General features: G+C 38.9%; 2 protein-coding genes across 2 annotated transcripts; one reads left to right on the top strand and one right to left on the bottom strand.

The window, feature by feature from the left end:
- The first annotated feature begins 9,344 nt into the window (after positions 1 to 9,344).
- LOC141677918 (uncharacterized protein At2g39795, mitochondrial-like) lies at positions 9,345 to 12,202 on the top strand. The gene is made up of 3 exons (XM_074484042.1): positions 9,345 to 9,706; positions 11,393 to 11,727; positions 11,826 to 12,202. The coding sequence occupies exons 1-3, from the start codon at positions 9,431 to 9,433 to the stop codon at positions 11,983 to 11,985; spliced, it is 771 nt and encodes a 256-aa protein (XP_074340143.1). The 5' UTR covers positions 9,345 to 9,430; the 3' UTR covers positions 11,986 to 12,202.
- A 399-nt stretch (positions 12,203 to 12,601) lies between these two features.
- Positions 12,602 to 22,212, bottom strand: LOC141677917 (delta-1-pyrroline-5-carboxylate synthase-like). The gene is made up of 20 exons (XM_074484041.1): positions 21,996 to 22,212; positions 21,421 to 21,492; positions 21,214 to 21,317; positions 20,786 to 20,888; positions 20,491 to 20,652; positions 19,857 to 20,134; positions 18,595 to 18,745; positions 18,259 to 18,423; positions 17,983 to 18,060; positions 17,599 to 17,688; positions 16,867 to 16,953; positions 16,649 to 16,735; positions 16,461 to 16,557; positions 16,254 to 16,357; positions 16,033 to 16,108; positions 14,761 to 14,911; positions 14,563 to 14,631; positions 14,300 to 14,366; positions 14,147 to 14,217; positions 12,602 to 13,165 (listed from the first exon to the last, which is right to left on the bottom strand). Exons 1-20 carry the CDS (start codon positions 22,053 to 22,055, stop codon positions 13,084 to 13,086), a joined length of 2,154 nt encoding a protein of 717 aa, XP_074340142.1. The 5' UTR covers positions 22,056 to 22,212; the 3' UTR covers positions 12,602 to 13,083.
- Between the last annotated feature and the right edge of the window lie 373 nt (positions 22,213 to 22,585).

Below are 22,585 nucleotides of genomic sequence, written 5' to 3'. Positions count from 1 at the left end.
GGTGAACCGGAGCCGTTCGACGGCCCTTGCCCCAGTTTCCTGCCTCCTAATGCTCCGGAGTCCTGATCTATATTTGATTTGTAAAATTGCTACTGATTTAAGACTTGATAATATTTGGTTCTTGTAATATTTTTTGTACTTTGTTCCGGGCTCGTTTGAGGCCGGTGAATTTGTAATGAATGCTTTCCTTGCTGTTATTTTAGTCTGTTTCTGTAGTTTGTTTTTGCCTTAGAATATTTTTCCAAGTATAATTTTACTGGTTAGTCCTGACTAATCATCTTGTCCGGACTAGTGGCTGCTTTTAGTTAGAAAATTGGTTCTAAGTAAAAGTTGATTGCTCTAGTCCTTACTAATAGCATGTCCGGACTAGTAGTTACTTTAAGATAGAAAATTAATTCTAAGTAAAAGTTGGTTGCTCTAGTCCTGACTAATAGCATGTCCGGACTAGTGGTTGCTTTAAGATAGAAAATTAATTCTAAGTAAAAGTTGGATGCTCTAGTCCTAACTAATGGCTTGTCCGGACTAGTGGTTGCTTTTAGTTAGAAAATTAATTCTAAGTAAAAGTTGGTTGCTCTAGTCCTGACTAATAGCATGTCCGGACTAATGGTTGCTTTAAGACAGAAAATTAATTCTAAGTAAAAGTTGGTTGCTCTGGTCCTGACTGATAGGTTGTCCGGACTAGTGGTTGCTTTTAGTTAGAAAATTAATTCTAAGTAAGAGTTGGTTGCTCTAGTCCTGACTAATAGCTTGTCCGGACTAGTGGGTGCTTTTAGTTAGAAAATTAATTCTAAGTAAAAGTTGGTTGCTCTAGTCCTGACTAATAGCTTGTCCGGACTAGTGGCTGCTTTTAGTTAGAAAATTAATTCTAAGTAAAAGTTGGTTGCTCTAGTCCTGACTAATAGCTTGTCCGGACTAGTGGCTGTTTTTGAAAAATATGCAAGTTCAAAAGAAAGATTTTCATTGATCATTCATACAATGTAGAAGGAGAAACATTTTGGTTGCTTGCCATATTGGCTACAAGTTTTTTGGTTCCTTTGTTTGCTTTACTACTCGTAGAATTTCCTTAGCCTTAGTCCATGCCAAGTGTTTGGGACTTCTGAGTCATCCATGTTCAAGAGCTTGTAGGTTCCTGGCCTGAGAACTTCTTTGATCTTGTATGGTCCTTCCCATTTGGGCATTAACTTTCCGGTGTTTGTGGGATCTGATGCTTCAGTGTCTCGAAGGACTAAGTCTCCAACTTGGAAGTTTTTGACTCTTGACTTCTTACTGAAGTGGTCTCTTGTTTTCTCCTTGTATTTTTCCATCCTTTGTACAGCTTGGTCCCGGACCTCATCAATTAGTTCCATGTTTGTTTTGAGTCCTTCTTCGTTTGCTTCTTCTTCAAAGTTTATTGCTCTGTGTGAAGGAGAGCCCACTTCAATAGGCAGCATTGCTTCTGTTCCATATGCTAGTTTAAATGAAGTTTCTCCTGTGCTTGTCTTTGGGCTTGTCCTGTAGGACCAAAGTACGCTTGGTAGTTCTTCTGGCCACTTACTTTTGCTTTCTTTGAGTCTTTTCTCGATACCTCAGAGCAGGATTCTATTCATTACTTCTACTTGGCCATTTCCTTGGGGATATGCCACTGATGATTTTTTGTGCTTGATCCCGCGCTCCTGGAGGTAGGACTCGAACTCTGATCCAGTGAATTGAGGTCCATTGTCTGATACTAGGACTCGTGGTATCCCGAACCTCATCAAAATATTGTCCATAAACTTTGTGCAGTCTTTTTGATTGATTGTCCTCATTGCTTTTGCTTCAACCCATTTTGTCATGTAGTCAATAGAGACTAGTAGGTACCTGAGGTCTCCTTTTGCTCGAGGGAAGGGTCCCATGATATCAATACCCCAAACAGCGAAGGGGATAGGTGATAGGACTGAGGATGGTAGGACTGGGCTTATCCGGGACACATTGCTGCAGAGCTGGCACTCCTTGCACTTCTTGATGTATTGTATTGCATCCTGATGAATTGTTGGCCAGTAGTAGCCTTGTCTTATGATCTTATGAGCTAGGGATTTTGCAGATATGTGGTCTCCACATATTCCTTCATGCACTTCTGCCAAGCAGTACTTTGCTTCTTCTGGGCCAATGCACTTCAGGATAGGAGATGAGAAGGTCCTGCGGTAGAGTACTCCTTCTTCGAGGAAGAACTTGGCTGCTTTTGCTTTCAATCTTTGAGCTTTTCCTTTATCTTCTGGGAGCTCCCCTTTGTCCAAGTAGTTTATGAAGAGAGTCATCCAATTTTGAGTGCTTTCTATTTCCAAGACCTCTCCGGATTCAATGGATGGTTTATGTAGTTCTTCGAAGTAGACTGAGCAGTCCAGATCTGATCAATTCTAGACTAATTTGGATAGGATATCCGCTTCTTTATTTTCTTCTCGGCATATCTGAATGACTTGGTGGCTTGGGATTGAGGCTAAGTAGCTCTGAACCAGTGCCTGGTACTTCGCCAGAGTAGGGTCTTTTGCTATGTATTCTCCATTTGTTTGCTTGACCACTATCTGGGAGTCGCTGTAGATTTTTAAGTCCTGGACCCTTAGAGTCTGGGAGAGCTTTAGTCCTGCGATCAACGCCTCCTATTCTGCTTGATTGTTTGTTGCTGGGAAGTTGAAGGATATAGGTGTCTGAATCTTGAATCCTTCTGGACTCCTGAGTATGAGTCCGGCTCCTGACCTCTCGGTTGTTGAAGAACCATCTACCTTTAAGGTCCGGGCTATCGGACTAATTTCCTTTTTTGGCTCCTGATCCGTGTCCATTATTTGTTGGTCTTCTTCCGGGAAGTTACATTTGATTATGAAATCTGCAAGAGCTTGAGCTTTGATTGCAGTCCTGGGAATGAAGCTTAGGTTGAACTGGCTCAATTCCACAGCCCAATTAACAAGTCTTCCCGAGATATCTGGCTTGTGGATTATTTTCCTTAGTGGTTGATTTGTCACTACCCTGATTTCCCTCCCTTGGAAGTAGTGCCTGAGTTTCCTTGAGGTTGTAACCGAAGCGAAGGCAAACTTCTCCAATCTTGGGTATCTTGTTTCTGCATCTTTTAATACCTGGCTTACATAGTAGACTGGTTGCTGTGTTCCATTCTCTTCCCTGATTAGGGCAGCTCCTACGGCTTGTGCTCCCGCTGACAAGTATAAGTAGAGAGGCTCTCCTGGCTTAGCTTTAGTTAGGACTGGTGGTTGAGAGAGGTAGTTTTTTATTTCCTCGAATGCTTTCTGGCACTCCGGATTCCAGTTTACCTCTTTCTTGTTGGTTGCTCCTTTGAGTAAATCAAAGAAGGGTAGGCACCTCTCTGCTAGTTTTGAGACAAATCTCCTGAGTGCTGCTAGTGATCCTGCTAGCTTCTGCACATCTTTTTGGGTCCTGGGAGCTTTCATCTCCTGTATTGCTTTTATTTTCTCTGGATTGGCTTCTATGCCTCTGTTGCTGATCATGAATCCTAGGAACTTGCCTGATCCTACTCCGAAGGTGCATTTCTCCGGGTTTAGCTTGAGTTGGTTCTTTCTTAGATTTTCAAAGCATTCCTTCAGATCTTCCACGTGCCCTGGTATAGTTGTTGATTTGGAAATCATGTCATCGACATAGCACTCTAAATTTCTCCCAATCTGGGACTTGAATATCTTGTTCATGGTTCTTTGGTAAGTGGATCCTGCGCTGGTAAGGCCGAAGGGTAGCATCACATAAGCGTAGACTGCTCTGTGAGTTATGAATGCTGTCTTAGGGATGTCCTTCGGGTTCATCTTTATCTGGTTGTATCCGGAGAAGGCATCCATGAAACTTAGCATTACATGTCCTGAGGTGGCATCTATCAGTTGATCAATGTTTGGAAGAGGATACGGGTCCTTCGGGCATGCATCATTTAGGTCAGTGTAGTCCACACACATTCTCCATTTGCCGTTGGACTTCTTAACCATGACCACATTAGCTAGCCACTCCGGATACTTGATTTCTTTGATGATTCCTGCCTTGAGTAGTTTTTCTACTTCTTCGTCAATGGCTCTTTGCCTCTCCGGAGCAAAGTTTCTTCTTTTCTGTTTTACTGGTTTCCTGTTGGGGTTGACATCCAAGCTGTGCATTGCTATGGACTCATGTAGTCCTGGCATGTCCCTTGGACTCCAGGAAAAAACATCTTTATACTCTCGGAGCAGGGATACTAATCTCTCCTTGAAGGACTCCTCGAGTCCTGAGCCAATCCTCAATTTTTTGCTTGAATTGCTTTCATCTACTTCGACTTCTTCTGTGTCGGCTGCGGCCTCGATCTTTGCTTGTTCTTTGTTTGAAACCATTTGATGAATTCGGGCCTCAGAGTTCTTCTTCAGATAGATGTTTGCTTGTTCAGGTTCTTTGGTTGCTTGCATGGTAGGACAAGGTTGTTCTAGGACTCGACTTGTCTTGTCCAGTACCATGACTTGGTTGCTTGCCAGTTCCTCTGGACTTGTTTTGTTCGCTTCTTCCCTTATTCGGGGTCGGTGCTTCTTCATGCTTTGTTGCTTGCGAAGGACCGTAGCCTTCCTCTTGTTATCTTGGTGGGTTTCTGCCATAACTAACCCCTGGTTGTAGCATGTTTCAGCAACTCCGTAATCTCCTTTAATTTCCCCGACTCCCGTCGGGGTTGGGAACTTAATCTTGAGATGGGAAATTGAAGTTATTGCTTACATCATGGTTAGAGCTGATCTGCCAATGATTCCGTTGTATGAAGAAGGAACATTGATCACATAAAATTTGATGACATGAGTCACTTGGTTAGGAGCAGATCCAAAGATTACTGGCAGATACAAGGTTCCTTGGATTGGGACTAAGTTGTGGCCGAAGCCATAGAGTGGGTCTTCTCGACATTCATTTGAGCGGACGTTCCCTAACTGTATTCTATCCACTGTGTGCTTGAAGAGGATATTTACTGAAGAGCCATTGTCTATGAGCATTCTTCTTACTTCATTATCGAAAATGTCTAGAGTGACAACCAAAGCTGCATTGTGATGAGGGTTGACTCCTTCATATTCCTTGCTGCTGAAGGATATCACCAGGTCTGGGAGTGATTGAATTGAAAGTACTTCTTCGCCGAAGTCCGGGTTCCGGGGTGGGGAGTAGGATCCGCCTAGGACCACATTGACTACATTCTTTCCTTTCTTCTGCGCTTCCCCTCTGCTGTTGTCCCGAACTAAGTACTTGTTCATATTCCCCTTTTTTACTTGGTCCTCAATGAAGTACTTGAGTGATAAGCAATTCTCGGTCTTGTGGCCATGGGTCTCGTGATAATCACACTGCCTATTGTAGGGCCTGCTCTCCGGAGGAGTTTGCATTGGCTTCAGAGGATAATAGAAAGGCTTGTCTTTGACTTCTTTCAAGATTTCCTCCCGGGTCATGTTGAGAGGAGTCCAGTCCGGCTCCTGCTTCGGCTCCCGAGATTGCTTCATGGGTCCTGGGTCGCTGTTCGACTCCTGCTTAGGACCAAGTCTTTGGAAAACCGGGTTTGCTTGTCTTTCTTGGCTTTGGTTGCTTTGCTTGAATTTCTTGTCCTAATGGTAACCCCCTTTCGGTCGGTCATCAGTGTTTTTACTCCTAGACCCTCCATTCTGGGTCATTCTCATTGCCTGGAGCACATATGTTTCCTTAATGAATCTGGCAGCCATGGAATAAGCTGCTGCCAGACTTTGCGGCTCCTTATTGATCAGCTCCACAATATACCTTTCGTTGTGCTCTGGGTCCAGGTTTCTTCTAAAGATGCTTAAAACTTCCCTCTCATCCAGATTTGAAACTTTATTGATTGCTTCCTGGAACCGGCGCATGTATGCAGAGAGGGACTCATTGTCGTGCTGCCGGATCGTCTCCAGGTGACACATGTGCATTTCGTGCGTTTTGTTCGCCCGAAATCTCCTAAGGAAAGAAGCTCGAAATTCCTTCCAGGAGTGGATGCTGCGGGAGGGGATTCTGCTGAACCATCTCTGGGCACCTCCCTTAAGGGTTGAAGCGAAGAACCTTGATTTCGTCAAGTCATTGTAGTAGTATATCTGCGCTATCTGCTCAAAGTAGTTCAAGTGCTCCTCCGGGTCTCCTAGACCATCAAAGGAGTCAAAGTTGTAATGCTTCAAGTCCCGCTGCCGGGGGATAGCTTCTAGGGAGTGGCTGAAAGGAGTGAGTGTTTCTCCAATCTCCACTCCTGAGTCTCTGTCCATCTTCCTCTGTAATTCATAGATCATGTCTTTTAGGTCCTTCTGCTTCTCTTCTTCTTCATCATCAGAAATCAGCTCCGGAGTAGGGTCTCTCCGGGTTCTCTTGCTCCTAGACTTGGCCAACAACTTCTCTTCTTCTAATTGCATTCTCTTCTGGATCTTTAGCTCGAGTTTTGCTTCCTCTTCTTTCCTGATTTGCTCTCGGACTTCTTCCAACTTTCTCTGTTTAGCAGCTTCTGTTTCTTTCTTGCCTTGATCTTTTTTGCTTTTATTCCCCTTGGATCCAATGCGGTCGAACACAGACCTCTTTGATTGCTGGGAGTCCCCGGACTCCTCCGGCTCCTCCTCTAGTTATGCCTCTTCTTGGAGGCGGGTCTGCTCCTGTCTGTATAGTCTGATTGCTTCTGCTAGTTCATCACTTGTGAGGTTAGCCATGTACTCTTCGGCTACCGGGACATTGGTGTACTTGTACTGATTGAGCTCTATGAGGGTCCTGGCATCCCTTGTGTTTACAATTATCTCCATTACGGGAGTGTGTAGTGGTTGCTCGTGGAATGTTTCTCTCTCAGCTCCTGGGTCAAGAGCCTGGGAGTGGTCCGGCTCCTGGACCTGAGCGCTAGCAGATGGCCTTCCAGAGGTATTCTTTCCTGGTCTTGCCATTTCTCAATAATACCAACAACAAATAACAACAATATGGCACAGAGAATATCGGTCTAAGGTTGCTTTATGAGATTTGCAGAAACTACCCAGAATAACAACAAATACTAACAAATAGCTTCCTGGGAGCAGCTCAAATGATTTTATGGGACTGTTCAACGATGAAGTACAATGCAAATGCTATATTCAAACTAGAACAATAACGATTAAAACTAACGATAGCTCACACAAACGTGGCTTAAATCAACAAAACGGGCTCACACAAACGTGGCCTAAAGTAACGAGCACATACAAACGTGGCTGATATAAACAACATTCATGCTTACGGAAAAGGTTGGTTGCTTGAGTTCTTACAAGTTTGAATAAATGGACTCTTTGAAGAGTTTGTTGATGAAGGTGAATCCAGGGGCACCGAGACCCAAGGATGGAGACCCCTCCCTCTAGCGCCAAATGATAACTCCTGGTGGCGGGGCTGCTCCTTCGACGCCGTCCTGGATCCTTCGCCGCTGTAGAGGTGTAGCTGTGGTTGGGTTCCTACAAAACAACACCGGAAGGGGGGTTGGAGTCCCGCGGCGCCTCCGGCGTGAGAGTAAGAACTAGCTTTTTGGGAAGATGAAGATGAATATGAATGCCGGGTGGTTGTGTGTGTATAGGAGTGTGAAAGAATGATTAACCCCAAAACCTCACCTTCTTGGGCTATTTATAGCTCAAGGGTAGGGTTTTGGGGTTGGTACCTTTGAATCGTAGCCATTGGTTCTGGGAGCGGGGGGCACCTGGCTGGAGTGGATGCTTTACACGTGTCAGCGCAGGACTGGTCGAAGAATGTTCTGAGGATCCTCTGACACGTGCCCTGATTATTCCCACGATTGATGTGTGACAGTTGTTCCCGTCACGTGCTTGGGCCAACGTCTCACGTGTCGGGGTTTATCAAGGTTCCGCTTGCGGGACTGAGCTGGTCAGGAGTGGTAGTGTGCGGGACTACTCCTTCCAGGAGCTGCGTGGAGTTATGAGCCTAGAAGTAGGCATCCCAGGAGCTGTATGAAGTTAGGAGCTCGGGAGTAGGCCTCCCAGGAGCTGTATGGAGTTAGGAGCTTAGGAGTAGGCCTCCCAGGAACTGTATGGAGTTAGGAGCTTAGGAGTAGGCCTCCCAGGAGCTGTATGGAGTTAGGAGCTTAGGAGTAATCCTCCCAGGAGCTGTATGGACTATCATGTATGATAACTCCTGGTGGCGGGGCTGCTTCTTCGACGCCGTCCTGGATCCTTCGCCGCTGTAGAGGTGTAGCTGTGGTTGGGTTCCTACAAAACAACACCGGAAGGGGGGTTGGAGTCCCGCGGCGTCTCCGGCGTGAGAGTAAGAACTAGCTTTTTGGGAAGATGAAGATGAATATGAATGCCGGGTGGCTATGTTTGTATATGAGTGTGAAAGAATGATTAACCCCAAAACCTCACCTTCTTGGGCTATTTATAGCTCAAGGGTAGGGTTTTGGGGTTGGTACCTTTGAATCGTAGCCATTGGTTCTGGGAGCGGGGGGCACCTGGCTGGAGTGGATGCTTTACACGTGTCAGCGCGGGACTGGTCGAGAAATGTTCTGAGGATCCTCTGACACGTGCCCTGATTATTCCCACGATTGATGTGTGACAGTTGTTCCCGTCACGTGCTTGGGCCAACGTCTCACGTGTCGGGGTTTATCAAGGTTCCGCTTGCGGGACTGAGCTGGTCAGGAGTGGTAGTGTGCGGGACTACTCCTTCCAGGAGCTGCGTGGAGTTATGAGCCTAGAAGTAGGCATCCCAGGAGCTGTATGAAGTTAGGAGCTCGGGAGTAGGCCTCCCAGGAGCTGTATGGAGTTAGGAGCTTAGGAGTAGGCCTCCCAGGAGCTGTATGGAGTTAGGAGCTTAGGAGTAATCCTCCCAGGAGCTGTATGGACTATCAGTATTTATACTCGTATTCTAGTAGTTGTGAATTGTAGAATGTTAGATTCTTGTTTCATACCATAACCTGTAAACGATCCGGATTTAAGGGGTCATTTGTATATTATTCTAAATTATGTAAAGATTGTTTCGTGACACCAAATCTTGACCCCAGATTTGGGTTGTTACATTTTTTGGTTGAATTTGAGTTTGTACGAGGTTGCTTGGAATTGCATAAACCCGTTGAAAATTGCATATAATTGAATGTAGTTGCAAAAAATCGTTTTTTTATTTTTTTTTAAAAAATAATGTTTTTGCAAATAAAAGGATATTTTGTAAATATTTTTAAAAAATAACAATATTTTGCAAAAACGTTTTTGGTCTTGGATATTGTCCAAAAAAGCCATTCATTTATTCATTTTACTTCTATTATATAGAGGACATATATGATATAATTTAATTGATCCCAAAATATATTTTATTAGATATTTATAGCTATTTTAATTAACAAAAACAAAAAGAAGATAATATTATTTTAATTGTATATAACATATCCCAAAACCCAAAAATCGCCACACATAAAGTTATAACCACACCCCATTTCATAAACCCTAACCCCAAAACCCCTCATCTCGCATTTCAATCTAAAACCCTCTCCATGGCTCTCCCTTCACTTCTCCGCCGATCTGTTTCACGCGCCGCCCCTCTCGCCGCCCGATTTATCTCGGGCAAGAGCAATCTACACACTCACACACCATCTCTATACGCCGTCGTTCAATCTAATCTCGCCGCCAAGGTCGTGGTCCCCACCGCGTTCCGTAACTACTCTGCCTCGTCAGCTGCTCTTAAGACAACTAACACTTCTGATCAGACGCTTGTTAAAATTATTGATGCCGAGATCGTTTGCGCTGAGGAGTCTGATGAGAACCCTGAGGTTGTTATTTTATTAACTGACTATATATTTGTGTTTGATATCATTTTGTAGTTTCTCGATGTTTTTTGAAATTGATTGGTGATTTGTACTTATGTATTTTGTACTTTCTCGATTATTTTTTAAATTGATTGGTGATTTGTACTTACGTAGTTACTTGAGTTTTTGATTTGTGTTTGTTGTGTCGCGGTGAATAATATGACTTTTATTTTTATGTCTTTTTAATTTTAAGCGGAAGTAGGTTGAGATGATATTTAGCTTTTTTATTTTGCATATAAGACACATTTATAATGTGTACCAGATGTGTTTAGCTTTACTAGTGAAATGGGAACTGTGGGCTCGATTTTGTTACCTTACCTTGATAGTTTAATTGTGTTGTGGAAGTTGTAGGTTTTTTTAATTAGTTATTGAATATTGATGTACATAAAACTATCTAAGTTTCAGAATGGTCGTAAAAGGTTTGTTGCTTGAATATGTGGTATGTTTTAACTTTTAGGGATGAGTTTAATGACTGAAAGAGTTCATGTTGGTTTTATAAAATTTAAGTATTACGTTTGAGTGTCAGTTTGTTATGAACTGTCTATTTGTGGATACGAACATTATTTACGGGCTATCTGTAAAATCTGAATGGTGATTGTAGGTTAAAAATTTGAAATAATAAAATTGTTTTGTATAAATTTGAGTAAAAAGAGCAGGGTTCCAGAAATCGGCCGGATCGCCGATAAATCGGCCGATATATCGGCCAGATCAGTGCTACCGATCTAATTAGGGTGAATCGGGGCATAAAACGGCTTTCTAATATCGGGTCAAAAATCGGGTCAAAATCAGATAATTAACGGGTCAAAACCGGCGTTCAATCTCACTGATATGATGAAAGAAAGAGATGAAGACATATTCGAGAGCGAGAGATAATGATAGAGAGTCACATCGAGCGATGGTAGATGGTGAAGAGCCGATAGAAGTTGAACCACGGAAATGAAGTAACTTCTTCCGAAACGGCGGGCAGAGATGAGAGAAGAGAGAGAATTGAGATTTTAATTGAGTAGCTAAGATGAGATGAAGTAGATGTTTGGACAAGGGAACTAGAATCTGCTTTTCAATTCTTTCTGTATTTGCGTAAATCATATACATATCTATTATTATACTCCCATTCTCTCCCTTTCACGGGGAATATACTTTATTTTATTAAATTAAGTATATTTATATTTATTTTTGTGTAATAAGATAGGTAAGGTAGGTGAACGGTTAGCAAGTAATGACTTCATTTAAAAAAATCATAAATATATTTATATATAAAAAACTTTACTTCCGATTTTGTTACCGATTAATCCCCGATTCACCGATTAATCCTTATAAAGTCATGTGACCGATCTTCCCCGATTACCGATTTCTGTAACACTGAAAAAGAGTCTGAAAATGATACATAGAAATTATAATCAGTACCAACTTTACAAATTACAATCATACAAGTACTAGTGTTTGCAGAAGAGGTGTGGTTCAGGGCTTCTCAGTTTGCATCCAGTTTGTTTGTAGATACGTGATTGTTTTATTTATTATTTATCGATGTCTATGTGTTATTTTTGTGGCTTCTAAATGAAAAAAAAATCATAGTAGCATTGTTTATGAAAAGAAATGTAAACACGTATGTGGATACGACATATTAATGGCCTAATTTATTTTGCATTATAGGTCATGGATGCTCCTCAAGGTTTCCCTTTTAGTATTGAAGATGTGCCCGGGCAACAAACAATTACTTTGTCCAGAAAGTATCAAGATGAGACCATTACAGTTGAGGTTCACATGCCTGATCTTGTAACTGGTGAAGGTGATGAGGATGACAACGATGATGATGAGAAGCCTAGCCAATCTCATGTCCCACTCATCGTCAAAGTTGCCAAGAGGCACAATTTTATATTGGAATTCAATTGTACTGCATATCCTGATGAAATATCCATCGACAGCATGTCAGTTAAGAAGCCTGATAGTCCTGAAGATGAAATTGCATATGAAGGACCCGATTTCTCGTGAGTGTCAATTTTCGTAAATTTGTTTAGTGATACTCGTCACTACTATAATCCAGTCAATTAACATTTATTCTTCATTGCTTTTGTTGTGTTAATAGGGACTTGGATGAGAATCTGCAGAAGGCTTTTCACAAGTATTTGGAAATCAGGGGTATCAAGCCTAGCACCACCAATTTCCTTCACGAGTACATGATCAACAAAGATTCCAGGGAATACATGATGTGGTTGAAGAACCTTAAGAAGTTTGTGCAGGCATAAATAACTTGTCTTTGTTTGGAACCGAGTATTATGGATCTACTTATTCCCCGTTTATTAATATGAATTCCAAATATTATTAGTCAGGCTGCGGTATGGTTTGTTTAAGAATTAGTGTTTAGGTGCTGGGTTGGTTGGGCTTTTGTGGCATGTGAAGTACTTGACATCTATTATAAAGTTTGGAATTAACAATATAATACTGCATTTTCCTTCGTCTTTATTTGATAAGGACCAGGTATTGCTGGTTGATTTTTTTAAGTTCCAAAGTACACGAAAAGAATGAAGTTGTGGCTGCATTGCGTAAGAAGAATGCAGTTGTGGCTGCATTGCATAAGGTTTCCATCATGAAGCTCGAATAAAGGTGTGGCTGCATTGTGTAAGGTTTCCATTACGAAGATCGAATAAAAGGATGCCTACATTACTGTCTATGTGTTGCTTCTCCTTTTGAAAAAGCATGTTTTACAGATAAAAATTTATCTAGCATGCGGAAGGATCAAAATCCTGTTGTGAACCAAAATGGATAACAAGAAAATGGAGTGAAATTGCTGCCAAAAATACTTGCTGTAGATAATAAGAAATATTTCTCTTGGTATGACTAGTGACTCAGATAACAACATAATGGAGTAAAAGACTGATATATTCCGGACAATGAGGGTTAAGACTGAACACTTGAGCTTGAGTGATCAATCAAATGGTTATGCCCGGGAAGGCAAAAACTATACTCATTCTGGTTTGATTCTTATTATACTACTACATACATATTACAAGCGATAAATTTAAAATTAAAAGGCTCAGTGGGTTCTACAGCCCTATATGACTGCACCTATACTACACTATCCAATGAATTTTTATCATCGGTAGTCGACAAACCTGACCTAATTCTTGAAGATTCCAATAAAATCACCTTCTTCAAGCTCACAGTAATATTAATATTTCTTAAGTTGCATCACAATACATGTAGTGACAACAAAATAAACCATCTACTAGTTCCCCAGATCTGAAGGATATTTTAACAAGTTGAAAAATGACAACCTCTACATGATATTATGAGGCTTCCCAATTTAGGCAAGACAATCCTTTAATACTTTCACCGACATCAATCTAAGCTTTCTGAGTGAGGTCCTTGTGAGTGTAAACAACCCCCTTATCACCATTCACAATTTGACCATTTCCCCTAGCAATCCTGCAAATATAACAGGGACCAAAGAAAAATAGTTCAGTAGTGTTTCCTTCGTGACAACTAGCTCAACTAATATCATTAGGTCTTACATAACAATATATACAATTTAAGTCAATGTTTATAAGGCGCTTCTAGCTAGACATAAGACTAGCCTGAGTACTGTTTCAATCTACCAAATAACAATGTTGTAGAGGCATTATATCATATTAAAAAGTTATGTATACCATAACCAAAAAAATGAAAAATAATCAGGAATGTAACAATGACTAATAATTTGAATACCAGTTAACACACGAAAGAAGAATAAGTAGTTCCATTTATGACACTAAATATTAAACCTTCTTCCCTAACAATATAATCTGTTATGTTCGGGATTAGGTACATTTTTTTCATTCCATTTCCACTCAATAATGATATTCGCATGAAAAAATCACTCCTTTCCCAAAATTATCCTCACATCATCATAAGTGACAGAGTGACATACTAATAAGAAGAGAAACTAAAGATATCAACATAAATGGAGACACAGACCCTTGGCCTTGGTATTGTGTTAGATTAGCTTATGCATCTGAATCAATGGCTTCATTTTCACTCCTTCAGACGTGAACATGTAAATTTAGGTTCCATATTACATATCAGTTTATGCAGATTTAGTGTTCACTAATAATGATAAAATTGAATTTTAAATAACACTTCTTTAGATGCAGCTACCACAAATGATTGATACGGAAGATAGAAATAGTATATCTACTTGATTTCTAAGTTGCCAAATTTTAGCGACAATGATTGCAAAAAAGGTCTAAGCCTGATCAGAAGGGATTCTTAAGAATTCAAAATTTGTATCAAGTTTTCCAAGTTGCCGAAATATAACGATATGTATGTGAAAATTGTCCAACTGAAACTAAACTTATGACGTAGAAGAAAGAAAAGATGCCCAAAACATAAAAATTGGAGCAACAATGACAATTAGTAACATGGCCATACCATCGAGTTGTAAGTAAACCCTCCACTCCCACAGGACCACGAGCATGAATTCTGCTTGTACTGATGCCGACCTGTTAAAAAATTAACAATTAGAATATATGAAATAAGAAACTCGGCATCTCAGTACAACAAAATTATTTATTAATCTGTTACCTCTGCTCCTAGTCCGAAACGAAATCCATCACTAAATCTTGTGCTAGCGTTGCGAAATACAGAAGCACTGCCAGTTTAATAATAATCCAAATTACAGATGTTGTGGATCAGAATGATAACAAGTTGGTTTGAACAGGTGTAGAATAAATCAACCCAATCATTTTGAGGTATTACGACAAGATAGATTATTACATAGCACCAGAAGATTGTTGCATCATAAAATTATATTTCTTGCAGTTAAGAGACATAAAAGCAAACAACACCTGTTGACCAGATGTAGAAAGACTTCTGCAACCTCTGAGTCTTCTGCTACTATGCAATCAGTGTGCTCACTGCAAGATGAGGGAAGAGAACTAAGTCACCTCCTATCATTTACATAGTCCTACAAGCTACCAACTGTATACCCAGACATCCACACACAAGCGCAGACTACAGGTTTACTAGAAATAACCACTATATACCTTCCATGCCGATGTATATGGTCAATCGCAGCATATACATCCTCCACAAGTACAACAGTACAAGCCAGCGAGCTGTACTCATGACGAAATGATTGGGCCTCTGGAACATTCAGTAAAGAACTCACCTTTTCACCACCATATATATCAACACCTGCAAACAAGTGTGGACAGTATGCTGTTAGCTCAGTTAATTTTTCTTGTTAGATAATGATCACCACTTCATTCTGTTGAAATCATATGTCTTATATATGTTGATTAGACAAGTGATAATGGTTATATATGAAAAATAGATATTTGTGGATATAGATATTGCTTAATGTCATATTAAATGATATATAGAGCTGTATACAAGGTCATTAAGCTGACATTAATCTGAACTAGGATTTAAACTAAGAATAATAATTCTTTCTGTCCAAATTATATAGACACTTCTCCACTTCATAACAATACTTGTTTATCCTAGAGTTTAAACCGAGGCTGAAATACTATATCTATTTAAAAGCTTGAACTGATAGTTGTACTAATTTGGGATTTGTCCAATACAGCTAAGACTGCAATGAAATTTAACATGTATAGAGCGAAAAAGGAAAAAAAAACAAAAAACTTGCAATCAAGAACATTAATAAAAAGCCCAGAATCTTCTTGCAGAGCCATTAATGGTTCATTTTGAGTATAAACCTATATAATCCTAATTTGGACGAGAAAGCTACTGGTTAAAATAAATAAAAGATATATGCAAAGGCTCATTACATGAAAGGAAAAAGTTATATCCAGTGCAAAAGGCTCCCTAACCCCCATCTGAAGAATGGTGGGAAAGTTATTTTGCACAGCCTTACCCTTGTTTTTGATAGAGAGGCTGTTCATAGGGTTTTCACTAATATAACAGAACATCTCGCATAGCAGCAAAAAAAACATTTAGACCCTTTTCAATTAGACTACAAGATTCCTAACTAAAGTTCGGTTGCGCCTACTAAAAATTATAGAAATGGATAACTCGACAGATTACAAGGTTTAAGGGAGCAAATCTCTGTGTGGGAACCCAAGTGTGTAATAAAGTGAAATCTAAGCTTATTAATGTGTAGTACCCGCAACAGCTTGATTCAAACTCACATGCAGTCAATCCACATGCCAGGAAACATATTTGTAACAAAGTGAGTGTCATTAAGAAACATAGAGAGGAATACGAATCTAGTGGCAACTTATTAGATGCATGAAAGCCTGGCTTGTTCTTGTATTTTTGCCCTTTTGGTTTCCAATTCAAAAAAACCCTACCTTTAATTTTAAGCTCCATGATAAGCTCATTAAGAGCACCACTCTGCATCAAATCCTTGTGAACAATAAGTGTTTCCTGCCGACATAGAAAAGGACAGCAGTGAGCGACTCACTCTTACTGCAGAAGAAGAGCATAACTAAAGAGGGCACAAACTTTATAATTTGTTATTGGTGTTCTTACAAACCAATTTACAGGGAAAGGACGTCAAGATTTAAAATACCATTGCATTACAGGCTGCAGGATAATCCGTTTTAGCATCCAAAACAATTTGCTTTGCCATTTCGATATTGGCAGATTTATCAACATAAACATGACAAATTCCATCTGGAAGCAAGGAAAGAAGCTTTACAACATCACCCAGTGTCTGCATACATGCTCTTCATAAAGCATGTAGTACAGATGGGAAATTAAGTAAAATATAACTTACCAGCATGGCCCAGGACCGGAATTTTAGTTGAAGCCTTGATTTGAGATACTAGTTCATTGCTGCCTCTTGGAATCACAAGATCAATCATTTCATCAAGCTGGAGCAGAAAATTACAAACAAGTAAATAACAATTGGCATTCTGCTAATAGAATTTTGTAGATCATGAATCAGAGTCCAAAAATGAGCACCTTGAGCAACTCCGGAATCTCTTCTCTGGAGGTCACAAGTCCTATTAGTTTTTCACCAACACTCTGTGGAATAGCTGAAGTAACAACCTGAAAGCAACGATCAAATCTTATTTTTAAACTATAGAGAAGATGAGGTTCTCATGACAAATAAAATTCAAAAAAGCATATTTTTTTCATTTGAAATAATAGAATAATGATAGTTATTCAAGTCATCAGACCTTGTGCAAGATAGTGTTTGACCGCTTCGCTTCCTTTCCTCCTTTAAGAAGGAGTCCATTGCCAGAGCGGATTGCCAGTGAAGCGATCTATTAAAAGAACATAACATTGAAAAACTTTTATGATCAGTGAAACAAATTTGAACCAACAGAAAGAAGTAGGAGTTTAGTCGATAAAAGGAGCCACAAAATTTACGTAACCTGTGTGAGTCTGTAGGCAAGTATGCACACAGTTAATCTGACATAATATGAAGTCGATATAATTTTCAATACTTACATTTAAATCCTCCCACTTTTATAATCCGAGTTCGGGGAGGGGTAGGGGCTTTAATTGTTTTCATTCTCTACTTAAGAATAGAGGTCTCTCAGTTACTAGCCAATATGTTTTCCTATCGCACAAATCATAGTTTATTGCTTGATAATCTGTCCTAGCATGGTTAAATTCCATTAGTAACGATCTATGATACTGTAGGGCAGGTGTTTTACACTTATAATTATATAAAGATACCCCTCAGCCTAAGCTCCTACGTTGTATATAGAAGTCTGCTCACAAAAATTTCAGATAGAAATTCAATTTTCAATTATTAAAGGAAGGAAAAGGGCATCATGCCATCATGCATAAGGGCTCAAACATCTTATTCACAATATGTGCAGATAAAACTTATGAAGTGGAATTACAAGACTTGGTAAGCAAAAGCCATTTGCAATTAGAATAATTACAACTATTTTGAATACCTGTACTAAAGCTTCTGGACGGGACTCAAATATAATCAGAAGAACCCCCAAGGGAGATGCAGTCTTCTCCAAGACAAGTCCATCTGCAAGCTGTAAACAGAATAGTCATTAGAGACATTACAGCGACATACACGTGGTGCTGATGTCATGCAAAACTCGTGTCTACAGAAACCCCTATAAGTTCTAACAGAAATTATTATGGATATATATGAAATCCCGACTCTGTACCTATTAGTTTAATTGAATTCATGATATAAACAAACAATGGTTTAAGTTCATGTATAATCTCTCTAGAGAAAACTTAATTTAGTTTTTGTTCTGTATTCTGTTCATGTTCTAGTTTGTCCAAACCAAAAGTCAAATCAAAATATTGTGGTCCCTTACTTCAGTCCTTTTCAAAACATGACCAATTGGATCCTTCATGTTTGCGAGCACACGGATAGCATTTGCAAGGCTTGAAATCTGCAAATCATCATGATCAGAAAGTGTAAGCTTGGTAATAATTTGATAATCTATTTCAAAACAAACCCAACAGAATAGTTTTTCATACAAAAGCAGAATAGCATTACAGGGTAGAAGATTATAATTAACAGGGTAAAAGATTATAATTTACTGAAATATTTATGTAGCAATTAATTATCAGTTATGCTACACCCTTGCCTTCTCAGACTTCAATTCTAATCGTGAAATTAGTGATTTTTCGTATCCGGCCTGTTGCGCAACAGCTACATCAGCTTCATTTTCAGCCAAAATTTGTTTTTCATTTGCTTGCAGCGCATCAGCTATGTCCAGCAAAATCTTGCTCCTCTCCTTTGAGGAAATAGCCTGCACAAAGTAGCACACAAAGTTAAAGATCAAGAACATGCCTTAACATAATTTAATGTGGGATTTTATAATTAAATGTTAATTAGAAGTCCATGCAGGAAAGAGAAATCTATCAATATGAACCATTGATATACGTAGATGAGAGCACATCAATAAGAATGTAACTGGTACCTGAAGACGTCTGGAACTCTCTCTTGCAGCAACAGCCATATCACGTACACCAATATGTTCGACTGGGACCCATTTGTTAGCATCTCGGTGAAAAAGAGTACCGATACGCTCTCCTCGAAGAACTTTGATTATATTGCCACCGGCTAAGCCACTTTCATTTGAGAAGAAAAAAACTTTATTTTTCAATCGAGGTTTAGTATTTGCTTTTTCAAAAAAAATTGTGATAACATGGGAGGATAAAGAAAGTGCCAGGAACTAACATGCTACAGTGTATAAGCAGCAGAACATCCAACACGGGCGACAACCTTTATAGTGGCTACTGCTATCGGTAGTTCTGTTCCATTTCACTAGCTAAAGTAATTTTAAGTTATTTTAACAACCAGGTTTTTGTACAATTAGAGGTTGAGATAAGGAGACGAAATTTACAAATTTTACCTGAGGATATGGCACATGGTGTTATCAATTCAAAATTGAAATTGTTTCAATATATATTGCTTCATATTTAAGGTAGGTAGGCAAATATTATCTTTAGAACAAGTGACCCCTTGGAAAAAAATTCTATTTTTCCAAGTGTTTCCAATCATAAGGTGACCATATATGGTATGATTGCCAAACTTATTTTAAGGACCCTCTTACCCTGCCAGCTGTGACACAAGTGAGAGGACATTTCATGTGAATCACAAGTAAAGGTTAAAAATACATAAAGTATGTACAAAGCACAAAGTTCTACAAATAATTTTACGACTCATAAAATCAACTTGTATATAAATAATGATAATGTTATTAACAGCGAAGCCTAATCGTGGTGCGAGCTGATGCGGAAGAAGGAATACATAGAGAGGTAACTCAATTTTTGTCAATATTATAAAGAAAGACTTATGCATCTACTTTTGTCAATACATATATATCGGTTTTGGAGATGAGTTCGAACTTCGAACCCACCAATTATTTAATCTTTTCTAAAACTGTAAATGTTTTCTAATTCAAGCGGTATGAAATAATGAATTTGATCTCAAAGGTTTACGCTTTGATTCAAGAGTTTCAAACCAGTCCTGCATATATCACAAGCCCAATAAGACTAAACACATAATGTACTTTCAATCTTTGCAAGTCTGATCAATGTGCTCCTTTTCTACAGTTATATGTGATAACATCTTCAGAGTAGTAACTTTCAATTTGTAGATAGTTAAAAACTAAAGAGATCTCGAAATTTAAAAGAGGTGCTAATTAAATTTCATATTTCTGTTAATGAGGTGTCATACCTAGTAATAATGACTGGGATCCCAGCATCAGCTGCACAAACAGCAGATTTTACTTTTGCAGTCATACCCCCTCTTCCCAGCCTTGACTTCTCTCCAAATGTTATTACTCCCTCAAATCTCTCTTTAACGTATGTATGGATCAGCTTTGATTTGGGATCACTAGGAGGGCCACTATAAAGGCCATCGACATCACTCAACAGAACAAGAAGGTCAGCTTTAAGCTCCAAAGCTAGAAGAGCTGCCAAACTGTCATTGTCCCAGAATATACCAGAAGAGTCCTAGAAAGATTGTGCACAATCAGAATTATAGTTTGTCACAAAGTTACTTACAGAAAATTATTATACATGCACCAAGAACATAAAGAGGCAAGCACAAAATTAGAGACATGGGGATTAAAATTCTCCACCAACCTCGCCCCAAAACCAGCTTCATTCTTTTTTAAAAGTAAGATTAAAAAAAAGTCTCTGTGCATTTAAAAATTATTCAAGTTGAGACTGTTTAGCTTGTGGATGCAAACATCAAATACCCCCATCTTTAGCAGAGCGAGAAACAAAGCAGTACCAAAATTATTCTTAGTCTTCAAAGCATAAGCTTTCTCATGAATTATGATAACATTCAAAGAATTGAAGCATACCTCATACGGAGCTCTCCTGGTGCTAATAGCATCATTTTCATTAAAAATGGGAACAACTTTTAAAGACAATAACGATTTTACTGTTTCAGTCAGTTGCTTTCTGAAATTAGGGTCCTTAAAATCATTGTCAGTTACAAGGAGTTGTGCTGATGTCACATCCAGCTGCCAAAAAAGAAAATATGAAATAAGATAAGTTTGATCTAGGAAGGGAATATTACTACATTACATCATCATAAAGGGAAAAAACATATGGAACCACTGCAAATCCTTGATGTGCAAATATAAGAAATGTTACCTGACTAAACAATGTGTCATAGATGGCCATTAGACCATTTTGTCCAACAGCTGCACAAGCCTTCCCATCAAGCTCATGTTGTGGTTTTTGGAGTTCAGCAAAGCTTCAAAAATGATCACAAGTTTCTCAAATAAGAAATACTTTAGACAACCGAAGAAGTATTGAGATATCATATACAAACATCATATTACGTCGGTGCTAAGTTAAAATAAGAAAAGGTACACAATGAACAAACACAACCAGAACTACTTTCTAAAGGACATATAGGTGAAATAATATCTTGCTCGTTTTGAACTACAACTAGTTCTGAATGCAGAAAATAATTGAAAACAAGAACCACTACTTCCGGGGGTACGTAGGTATCAGAAGTTGAAACATGTGTTTCTCGATGCATCACGCGCAAGTGAAAACCAGAAACAGAATAGAACCTGCTGTTCACTAATCTCCTGTATCTAAGCCGCTGGCGCCCAACCCCAACAGCACCTGATGCCACCAAAATAATTTCATATCCTTGGTAGTTCAATTCTTCAATCTGCTTACCATAAAAAGAACGACAGTATATAAGGCACATTCACTAAACAAAATATAAGAGTAAGACTAAATTATTATTAGAAAGGCTGTTTCTCTAACATTACCTGCTCACAAAGGGCTCCTAGTCGTCCAACCGCCAATCTTCCATCAGCACGGGTGACAACAGCTGTCCCAACCTATGTTTATAAAAAATTAGGATCAGCTTAGTACATAATTAGTTGTTAAATTATGCTGAGTAACATAAACTCATATAATCCAATCAATAAATGTGCAGTATCATTGCAATGATGCACAATTAAACTGATCGATTATGATAAACATTTAATCATGCACCTAAGCTTCAATCAAAATCATTTCACCCTGAGAAACTAATTGTTCCACAATTTTTCGATTTTTTTTGCTCGCTAAATAAATTCAATAAACTTTTAAACAAATTTGCGGAACACAAAACAAAAACTATATAAAAAGTGCACAACAATTGTTCTCACCCGAAAGCATTTCTCGACATAACATAATACTAATTAAAATAAGTGTGATAAACATTTAATCAAAAACACAAACCCTAACTTAAATTTAATCAAAAAGAGATCATACACATCAATTACAATCTCTAACAAGAAAAAAGGATAACAAATTACGTTAACATGCAAATAAAAAGATTAGGGATTAACATGCAAACCTTGATAACAATACGCTTAACATTTCTGAGAAAAGCACGAGTTGAATCCACTCCTTCCATAATAATATCTGAGTCGACTCGGAGATGGTGTTTGAATGAAAATGCTTGTAGTAGCAAGGTAAGAAATGTATGGCTACATACAATTTATTTGACATATATTTATATACAGATGTTATGCAGCAGGGAAGAATAAAATAATAATAAATTGCATTTGAACAAGTGTGAGATGTGGCGAAGAGAGCATGTGTAGGCGTTTGTATTGATTGATGGCATAATAGTATTTATTTTGTGGTCTTTCATTTTCTTACGACTCTTCGCTTCCTTTAAAATCATTGTCAGTCACTAGATATCTCGTGATTTTTGTTTGTCACGGAATCATGGTTTTTTTAATTTTGTAAGGTGCATCCGTCCTATAACATTCAAGTTGATTTTATTTTTTTTGAACTGCAACCATTCAAGTAGTAATAAGAAAAATTCACCAATTATTTTGGTTGACTTTCTCAAAAATTAAACGCTCAGAATCCTTTGATCAAAATACCGAAAACATATCATCCAACCGCACAAAATATCCACACCGTCTCATACTTCCC

The sequence above is a fragment of the Apium graveolens genome, chromosome 8 (assembly GCF_009905375.1).
Source record: "Apium graveolens cultivar Ventura chromosome 8, ASM990537v1, whole genome shotgun sequence".
NCBI classification, from domain to species: domain Eukaryota; kingdom Viridiplantae; phylum Streptophyta; class Magnoliopsida; order Apiales; family Apiaceae; genus Apium; species Apium graveolens.
This window is presented reverse-complemented; position numbering and strand designations above follow the sequence as displayed.

Coding starts and splice junctions, on each gene's coding strand:
- LOC141677918 (XM_074484042.1), top strand. CDS start 9,431: ATGGCTCTCCCTTCACTTCTCCGCCGATCTGTTTCACGCGCCGCCCCT. Junction 9,707..11,392: donor AGTCTGATGAGAACCCTGAG/GTTGTTATTTTA, acceptor TTTGCATTATAG/GTCATGGATGCTCCTCAAGG. Junction 11,728..11,825: donor TATGAAGGACCCGATTTCTC/GTGAGTGTCAAT, acceptor TTGTGTTAATAG/GGACTTGGATGAGAATCTGC.
- LOC141677917 (XM_074484041.1), bottom strand. CDS start 22,055: ATGGAAGGAGTGGATTCAACTCGTGCTTTTCTCAGAAATGTTAAGCGT. Junction 21,493..21,995: donor TTAAGCGTATTGTTATCAAG/GTTTGCATGTTA, acceptor TTATAAACATAG/GTTGGGACAGCTGTTGTCAC. Junction 16,736..16,866: donor CAAACACTATCTTGCACAAG/GTCTGATGACTT, acceptor CGTTGCTTTCAG/GTTGTTACTTCAGCTATTCC.